Source organism: Dermacentor silvarum, chromosome 1 (genome assembly GCF_013339745.2).
Source record: "Dermacentor silvarum isolate Dsil-2018 chromosome 1, BIME_Dsil_1.4, whole genome shotgun sequence".
Lineage (NCBI taxonomy): Eukaryota > Metazoa > Arthropoda > Arachnida > Ixodida > Ixodidae > Dermacentor > Dermacentor silvarum.
The window spans coordinates 250,887,577-250,897,749 of NC_051154.1; the positions used below are offsets into that span (position 1 = coordinate 250,887,577).

Below are 10,173 nucleotides of genomic sequence, written 5' to 3' on the forward strand. Positions count from 1 at the left end.
TTCACTGTACCCATGCTGACTGAGCCGCCCCACTTGCTGCTCCCGTAAACACTATAGCCGGAGTTCCCTGTGGTAATTATTGTATCAAACTGTATGCGTGGACGGACTGCGGTACGTCGCACATGCGGCAAGTATGCGTATATACGTTTAGGAGAAATTGGATGTACGACCTGGTGCAACCGGGCCGTTGAAAGAAACTACAACACACTGAGAGCATGATGTCGTGTTTCAGAGAATAAAACAACGGGTACAACCTTCAAAAAAAAAAAAAGAAAAGAAAACAAATGCTGCATGTTGACTTGTTACTGCTTGTGCCGTGGCAGGAACCCGCTGAAATGCACGTTGTAGCGCCTCATTTGCCGCAGCTGCGCCTGCCGGTGCAATCCTAAAGGACATGGTGGAATCGCCCGAGTCATCGTCGACGACGGTTCGTCTTCGCTTTGGCCAGGAGCTGAGAGTGGGCTTGCCCTTGCAGAAGTGCACGGTTCATTCGTCAGGTCTCTGGGAGGAGGGACGAGTGGCACGGGCGTTACGGAAGTGCTGGGGGAGGACATCATGTTTATGGGCACCCCGCCTTCGACCATGGTGGAATTTAATGGCCCATATCCTGGAGAACCGTAATGTGGTGCCACGGATACACTAGGAGGAGAGTCGGACATCAGGGAGCCCGCTGTGGCTGACACGGTGGAGCTGCCGTAGAAGGGTGTCGAGCATCGCACGGTCTCGATGCCATCTTCATCACTGCTAAGTGACAATACCTGAGGAGGTGAGTCAGAGTTGACGGACCCCGCCGTGGCTTCCACACTCGAGTTGCCCTCGAAGGGCGTCGAGCATCGCACGGTTTCCATGTCATCTTCACCGCTGGACGACAGGTAAGGGACCGAATCATCGCTGATGTTCAAAGACATGAGTTGTGGTTCTTCGTCGGTGGACAGAGATATCGGCGCCGTCTCTGCCGTCTCCGAAGATGGCGTTGAAGCGTCCGCTTCGGGATAGCAATGGCGCGCACCTGGATTCGGTGAAGAAGCTGGCGGTTCCCGCCTGCCTCGTAGCAGGCTTGTTCCATTTCCACGACTCCGCTTTTGAGCTTTAGAAGCCGAGACACCGGGGTAGGAACGCTTTGGTGGCATGACGTCCAAACCAGACTGGTGGTGATGTGGAAGCAGCTCGCGTGCACAAGCTGATGATGATCCCAATCACGTTCCCACATCTGGGCGTTGACCATGAAAGAATGAAGCGGTAGAACAATAAGAAGCTAGGTTTTTTTTCTCTGTAAAATGTCCATTTATCTTTGTTTGGTACTTGTTCTACGTTTCTTTTTTCTATTTATTCTTGGTCGTGTTTTGTTGTGTTTTTGTCATTTTGTAACGACATTATCATCAGCGTCGTCATTCAGCTCACTGAGTTAGCGCGGCAAAAGTCTACCCATACGCGCGATAGGTCGTGTGCATAATATAGCGTACTAGAATATTCTATAGTCTAACTCATTAGTTCCTTGCAGCCTTGTGAAAGCTACAGGATATTTTAGCCAATGGAAAGGCCGAACGCCCCTCAAAATGTATTCATGCGCGCCGCGTCGTCTGGTCAGTGTCTGCTATGCCGTCCTCCACGTTTGGTGGATTGACGCAACAGATGCTTTCGTGGCGTAAGCATAAGCTGCGTTTACTTGAATGCGTCAGCGGGGCCCCGCTTCATCTAATACGCTTTCTCAGCCGTTCCTTGCAGCCTCCTTAGCCAGTAGTGACGGCGAACGCCTGTATACATGCCACGTCGTATGCTCAGCGTCTATTTGGGTTTTGCTTGGCCCCGTAATCACGTACCATCATGGAGGAAGGAAAAAGGAGAGAGCATGACGTCACGCAGCCAACCTTTCCAAGCGAACGCTCCGTGACGCCAGCACTTTGCGCCTTTGCCTTTGCTCAATCTGGTCCAATACGGTTCCCGTTGAGTCGAGATCACGGAGCAAGAACCGAAATTTGCCGAGACGTTTGGTGCCCAGTGGTCTTTTAACCCATTAGGGCCCAGCGTATATTTAAATGTACAGTACCATTTTCATTTGTACATAATTAAAGAAGAAAGATTCTGTGATCTTTAGTACGCCATCTTGCTAAGAAGGGTCCTGCCAAGACGACCACACGTAGCCCCACCTTGTGGCGCCCACTGAAATCTCCGAGTTTTCGTATAGTATACACCATGTTTGTTTACAGCGGTAAGCACCGTCGATATATTTTAGGCACTATTAGCCCCGAGAGCGACCGAGTGTCGCTCGCATGACGTCATGGCAAGGATTCGCGCCTGTCGTCTGCTACAGTTCGGGCTGCGTCCCGGCGCCTTCTGCAGCGTTTCCGTTTGTTCGCCCTCGTTCCCTATGCTAGTACACTTATGACAGTTCTCTGAAATATATTTTTACAATGTCTTCGCTGGTCAAAATTTATTGAAAGCGCTTATTTTTTATACAACAATATATTTCTCAAACACAGCGTTACTGTGCCGGCCAACGGAGCTCAGTCCCGGGAGGTGTGGGTTTTTCATTCGCAGTTCTACACTCTGCATGCGGTAGCGCGCATGAATAATAATAGCATAAACACGAAAACTTGCGATAGCACGATCCAGTTAAGCGACCATACTTGCCGTGTGGAAAGAAGCACCTAACAAACCTTGCCTATATATGATTTGTACAACATTTACCTTGACTTTAACCCGATAAAACTTGTTTGCTCACGACGAACTGATGGCAAAATATAGAATTTTCGCATTTATTCACACGAACATTCGGCAGTAGCACTAGGTCTAAACAACACTGTAGTATAGATTCTGCCAGCGCCGTTTCATTTTTGAACGGCTTCTGAAGATCAAGCCGTTCTTAATCGGTTAACTTTAAGCGATGGTATTTTTAAGTAAAGCTCATTGAGGCCACTAAACCGCTATATTATGGCGAGCTGTTTAAGCTGCTTGCCGCACGCAAAAGGCATGGACCAATGTGTATTCTCTTTTCAGTACTACACGCTCTGCTCAGTTCAACAATTTACCGGTGCTTGTTGCTTGGGGAACCGATGTGACCGATCTGCTTGGCGATCACAGCTACACGGCGCAACTCTTAGGGCGAAATATGCCTATTAGACCATGTGGCTGCACCCAGCAAGAAGGCGAAGCTTCATTCTTTAGTGGTATACGACACACTGAAAATATCAACATTCACAGAAGGAGGTCAAAAATCAATGGAGTTCATATGAGGCTTGCATGTAGTGTTCTTCTTTAAGAGGGGGGTATACCAGGGGGTCTTTCATGGACTGAAGCTTCGAGTAGTTCTAAGTTGGTATAGTTAACACCATTGTGGTTCGACACATCGTGATGCAAACGGTAGTTAGATTTTCCTCTTTCAGGCAGCCGAAGCTGCTTTCTAGTGCCCCGAGCATGTTATAGGCATTTTGAAACTGCAGCACACACAGAAGAAATCACTAGCACAAAGGCGCTGGTGTGTATACGTGTGCCTTGTGTCCTTGCTTCTTGTGTGTGCGCTGCAGTTTCAAGTTGAATAGGTACCAACTCGTCCAACTTTCAGTACTTTTATATTATAAGCATTTCCAATTGGCGCTGTAAAGCACTGCTTCATGGTTTCAATTTGAATTTGTAGTGAACGGAGGGGCTTCGTGAACAATATGTGCCTCGCTTTAACGCCCTAACGATAGTCGGTTGCTTCCATTGCGGGTGGTGTCCGCCATATTGTCGATAAAGACCGCTTCAGGCCACTATGAAACATTACATCGCTTGTAAAGGCTTTTGTCTTCATCTTAACCACGACCCTTTTCTTTCAGGTGATTGCGATACATACATGAAGCGCAGTGGGGTTAAAATACACGTAGAATGCTTTTTCGGGGCGGCTGTTTCGTAAACGATGAAAGTAGGAGCCAATTTCTTTTGCGTAAAAATGGGCGCCTATCTCTTCCTTTTACGCATTACTACAGCGCCCAGATTTGACTAGAAAAACTAACCAAAGCAATAAGAAACTTGATGAAGGCATCGCCAGTATTATCGTATTCTAACATACTGATTTATATAATAAAGTTGACACCAAATACGAATATTACTGTTCTGTGTAAAACGAAATGTCTGTCATAACTAAGTACTAAAGAAATGCCACGTTTGAAGCCAACCTTAGTAAAAATAAAATTCTCTGTGCTGAATTTGCAGACGTTCTTTTTACGCAAACTTTTTGGACAGACACGGCGCACCTCAGCCTTGCAAAAGCAGTAACGCCTGTAACTCTAAATAGCTTCGATATTCAAGCAAGAAATTTGCGCGATTCACGCAGTTTCGAAAGAGATACTGTACTTTAGGTGTGACAGCGGACAGCAGAAAGCACCCAGAACATCCTTGAGAAAGTACATCTGGCGCGCCCCATGCACCGAGGATGCACGAAGCCAACTAGCGCGCACTGCAGGCGAACGAGCCGGAGCGAGCGGCGTCCTGGCCGTGACGTCACCGCGAGAGGGCGCCACTCCAATTTATCGCCGCTAATAGCGACGTCGCGTAGGTTCCGCCCACGTTCACCCAGTGTACGTTCTTGCATTTCGCCCTCGTCGGGATACGGCCGAACGAGACCGTAGGCCTAGCTTGCTGACCGCCTCAGTGACGGCCGACAGCGCTTCCGATCTGTACTGCAGCTCATCATAGTGCTCTTATTTTTGACTGCACGATTAACGCGGGCTTAAACGAATTGGTTTCCTCGGTAATTTTGGTGCGAATAGCAAACCAAACGTAGTACTTGCAAGCCAGCCGAGCCGCCTCGCTGAGACGGCCGCTGCTTGGGTTTCCGTCTGCGATACGAAATGCCGTCGGATCGTTGCTCCCGATCGGGCCAGTGGTTTAGTACTGGGCGCTGCTTTACGAAACACGCGCAAATTCGATATATTTTAAATATTAAGAACCATTTCATGTTAAAGACAAGCTGTAGCCGCTGTAGCTGTAGCTGTTGGCCGCGGCCGTCCGATAACTCCAACTCTGTACTAACAATGTACATTTTATTTCACGATCGAAATTTCTCTTACACGTTTAGTCGCGTTTATGACATCCACACTGCAATTAACGCCGCTGTGACCATGCTGCCTGCGCATATGAACGTGTGATAGGATATCTACACTGCAGTTGCCTCAATTCTTGGAGATGAAAATAAATTTGAATGTGACGTGCTTTGTGGGGCATCTGGTCGCTCGACCTACAATCAAGGCTAATCTTATACTAGCATTCCCACAGTGCGGCAAGAAATTGTAATGACGCGCTAATAACGATCTTAAGAACATAGGTTGGCAAATGCACGCCACTCAAAGTAAAAGAGAAGCTCAACGGTTACGAAATGTTTTGCGCATAATGGCTCATCTGGTATCAGAAAGCAACTTTCGCTTTTCGCCGCGGTGGCCCATTGCTTGCGACGGTTTTCATCAACGGGAAACCTATGAAAACTTAAGCCTCTTGCGCATTTCGACGGAACTCAGCTCGTCGACATACTGCGTCTCCTTCGTTGTAAAATCAAAGAATAAGACCTCACACATGGAACCGCACAACTGCCCCCGAAAATCAGCGGCGACTAATATGCATTGTCTCTCTATCTCGCAGAAAACAATAATACGCTTGACATGTCATAAGCCGTACGATGCTCCTACTGAGCCACTGTTCACAACACTTAATCTGCTTAGAATTCAAACACTCTTTCAACACCGTTTGGCACTGACGTATGGCAAGGAGCTAAAGCACGCGGTAAACGGTATTCGGAACATAGCTCGTCTACACGAACATGTCGCAGCCTATGACACTAGGATACCTGAACAATGGAACATTCCGCACTCAAGAACGAATTATGGTCAACAGATGCTTCGACATACGCTACCCACTTTACTCAACAACCTCGCCTTACAAGTAATAGATCTTCTGTCCTGACGCAGCTTGGAAAACTACGTTCAGTCCAACTAATTATTGTTGTTTATTGAGTTTGTGCATATGTTAAATAAGCTGCATATAACCTTTTTTCTGTTTCTTTTTGCTTTAGTTTGTGCTGTACTGAATACAGTGCTTTGCTACGTTTTTTTTTTCGTTTTTTCCGTTTTTGTATCATAACACTGCTTTACGTAATCTATAATGTTCATGCAGAAATTTATTATTTCGTTGCGAACACAGACAACTTGTTTTTCTAATTATTAAAATGTATTGCTTCCTGTTTGTATACATATATTTTTGTAACTTGACGCCTGCGCATCAATGTACTTACACATGAGCGCCGGATGCCTTCTGTTGCCTTTGATGGTTTTTTGGACTGCTCAAGGTGCTTGTGCGCAACTTTCTACCCGGAGCCCCACCATTTTATTACTTTCATGGGAAATGAACTATCATTCATGCATACTATGGTAGGCGCGACACGGGCGGCGATCGGCGGTGGAGTGAATACCATGAGAAAGTAAATTCCGACGACAGCGCCACCGCATTTTCGTGACGTAGCGCGGTGGTGTAAGCTTATAACGTGACGTTTTTCTCCCCCAGCGGCCACTATTTAAACCTCCTTGGCGGCCACGCGTCTGCCACGCGCGCGCCGTGATTGGTCAGCCGGACGCTAAAAGAAAATAAAACTTAGTCTCTCTTCTACAATCATGTGCGTCCCTTTGCATGTGAAGTTTGCGCTTAGCGCCGTTGTACATCGCTCCAAAGCGTAGGGCCACCTTGTGGTGCCCAGTGAAATCTCCGGGGTCTCGCGGTGAAAAGCGAATGGACGCGGCGGCGGCGGAAGGAGACCACCGACGATGAGCGGGTCACGGACGCTGCGGCCCGCCAGGACCGCGAGGTGGAAAGAAATGCGAACCGTCCATGCGGCGCCGATCCCGAAATCTTCGAACGTTTCACCGGAGCAACGGTTAATCACCACATACACAGCTTCGTAGGTAATCCACCTTCAGAGAGTGGAACGGCACTGAATGTTTTAACATCGAAAGCTGTTAAAGGTGAGGAGAAACGTCCGAAGTCCGCAGAAAACTCCGCGCCGTTGCCTAGCAACAACCAAGCCACAGCTGCGCACCACCTGACCCAACCTCGCCTAGCCGTGCATGCGCCGAAGCAGTAGCGATGACGTCGCCTCGCGTTGCCTAGTAACCACCGGCGCAGGTGCGCGCTCGCTTCGCCCGACACAGACACGGCTCCGCCGAGCTCCCACCAGCTGCGCGCTTCTGCGTATGCGCCGTGACGTCATCCGGGCGTGCGTCAGCTACGCGCCGCCCGTACACTGTGCATAGCTTTCGCCGCACTTCCCCTACGTGTGCTCGGACCGCATGTGCTTCGCGAGGCGTTCCCCGATGCAACGGACCACGAGGAAATGCTTATACACTTCGTACAACTTAGCATCCCTTGGCATTACTTCGTATAACTTTGCATCCCTTCGTATAGACCTTTTCATAAACCGACGCTTGAGCAGCGCCATTGGCCGACATGAGTGACGTCTAGCGTCGCCGCCATTTTGGACTGTGCGCCTTGCGAGAGCAGGCCGGCCGCACTTCGGTTGTGTGGTCTTCGCCGCGCATTATTTCGATTGTTTTCTTCCGTTTCGCTTGTCTTGTGCCGCTTGACTTGTTACATGTTTCACGTACTCGCGTGAGTGCTCAGTGTAGTGTGCCATGGCAACAGCAAGCCCAGCCAGTGGATGTGTTTCTTTGTCGGTAGCGGCGGCAGCCGCGTCTGCTTCGTCGAGACCTGGCGTGCTAATCAGCGGTATATTTCATTGTTATTGCTGGGCACATGTGACCGTATCGTCGATTGAATCTGATAATCATTACGTTTCGAGATTGAGGGTTGCCTCATTTAGCGAAAGCAGGCGCGTACGTAGTTGTCGGGCAATGCTCATAGAACCAGGCGCCGGCTGCCCGACGACGCGTGTCAGTGGTTGGTAGATATGCGGTGGTTACTTCATACGCTTCCGACGCAACTGAACAGCTCAATCATCCAAAATTTATTGGATCTGGTGCGGTGCAGGGTGCTTATAACCAAATGTCAAAGCATAAAGCGTGGCGATCGAGCAGCGCGGTACCTGCAGCGAACCGACGCGCGGCACTGATCACAGATGCCAGCGCGACTGATACAGCCCAGGTGCTAGATTTTTATTTTTAGTATTTTTTATATATACATACTGTCAATCCCAATAGGGATTATAACAGGACTTGTAATAAAGATATATTTGCTTACATATATTTTACGTTTGTTTACCTGGGATGGCTTTTCTTTCGAATGTCTGAATTTGGAACAAGCCTCGCTCACGGTGAACCTTAACGTAGATCTTGCGCGAAGTTTGTATTGAAGATATCGCGTACGGCAAGAATTGTTCATGTGCGCTATCTCTGAAGCGAAATAAGCCAATAATATTGCAGCGTTAGGGCCATCGCTGCTCTTTCTCTTGTTTCCCTTACACCGTCTCACTGTGCTATGTTCCTAATAAAGTAATGTCGAGTCTTAACAATTGTCGAATAAATACATATGCATATGACTGTAAACCACTACTGACCGTGAGTGAAAAGCGCTTAGTGGTCAGCGAAGCAGTCTCTGCACGCACGTAAGTATTTCACTTGATCGACTGTGCGAATTTTTTTTCGTTACTGTTATTCTTGCAAGCATGATGCTATTGTCCGCGGACCCATGCGAATACCGTTTTTTTACGTTCTTACTTGCGCGGGCTCATTTAGCGCATTTCTACGCCACGCACAGTTAGCGCATTACGGTTCCCGAACTCTAACACTGGCGGTAGGCCGCACTGATGAGGTTGACACGTTCGTTTTTGCATTCTCTTGCTGCCCAAGTACATAGACAACGCTCAAAGATGGGTGAGCTCGATGCAGCACCACACTGTTGAAGTTAATTACCTTTATGGGCAGGGCCGCGTAGGGTACGTACGTGCGTGTGAACGCAGAGACAATGTTTTGGTGGACGCAGGGTCTGCATACATCTTCCATAGGACACCATTTTTCCAGATCGTTGCAAAGTGTATTTACCGACTAGTGATCTCGCAGAGTGCTTCAGTTTGTCTTATACCGGTGTCAAACGGCCACTTTTGATAGCGATCGAGACCGATCTGGATCGGAATGTTCGACCGCGATTGGCTCCCTTCAGCAGATTGAGCAAAGAAGCCAATCGCGACCAAGAAATTCGACCCATATCGGGCTCGATCACGATCAAAAGTGCACCGTGTGACCCCCGTATATAGGCACTGGAATGAAGTCGTGTTTGAAAGAATAACAAATGTAGCCTCTGCCACTACATACGAGAAAATATTGCATCGAAGAGCTGACAATTCTCACAACCTGTTGGGAAATGGGCCGAAAAGAGTTTACCAAAATGCGTTATTTTACCGATGTGTGCATTGGTTCACATTAGACTGAAATGCCAAGTCCTCAGGTGATGCAGGAAACCGGCGAAGCGTGAACATACCACATCGCGGCAGTGGTCTCGCGGAGTGCTGTGTTGTGGACACACTCAGTTCCTAAAATCGTTATTTTCCGCTGGTTGTTTGTGCACCCATAAACTGCACAGTGCTGGCTTGTAGCCTTTTGATGAGTATATATGCCATTATTTACGAGCGTAAGCCATTCGTGACAAAAATAAACGGAAACATCGAAGGAAAGCTACCACTCCGCAATGCAAGCGCAAGGCAAGCTCACAGTCCAGACCGAACAGGCAACACTGACACATACTCTCCACGCCAGATCGTCGGGAGCGCCCTCGTGAAAACGTCTATAGCCACGACCAGCTACGGACCGATCAGCTCCACTGTGTTTAGTCTATTGCCACTAGTGCAAGCTACCCCGAATTTTTTCGATGTATTCATCGCCAAACTTGGAGAAGTGCTAAACATAGCAGGTGCTGCTGTACATGCACCTTCTTTATTTTTCTTCCTTCATAGCATATGCTTCTCAAAGCTGATGTTTGCGTGGAAGCTTTAGAAAAGAATGGCGTAAACGATGAATGCATGATAGTCCATACACAATAATTATTTATAACGTCGCAAGAAAATGAAGGCAGGTGTACACTGGGCCTATGTGTATGCTATAGGGATGTGCTTGTTCTCGAAGCACGCTAAGATCATTTTTTACCTGTATTTCGACAAAATATTTTTTGCTGACTACAAAAACTTCGGAGACCGTTGCAGGT

General features: G+C 48.0%; 1 protein-coding gene across 1 annotated transcript; it reads right to left on the reverse strand.

Moving 5' to 3' along the window:
• Nucleotides 1–302: 302 nt before the first annotated feature.
• LOC119439046 (mucin-1-like) lies at nucleotides 303–1,130 on the reverse strand. Its single transcript, XM_037704819.1, has one exon. It carries the CDS (start codon nucleotides 1,128–1,130, stop codon nucleotides 303–305), a length of 828 nt encoding a protein of 275 aa, XP_037560747.1.
• Nucleotides 1,131–10,173: the final 9,043 nt, after the last annotated feature.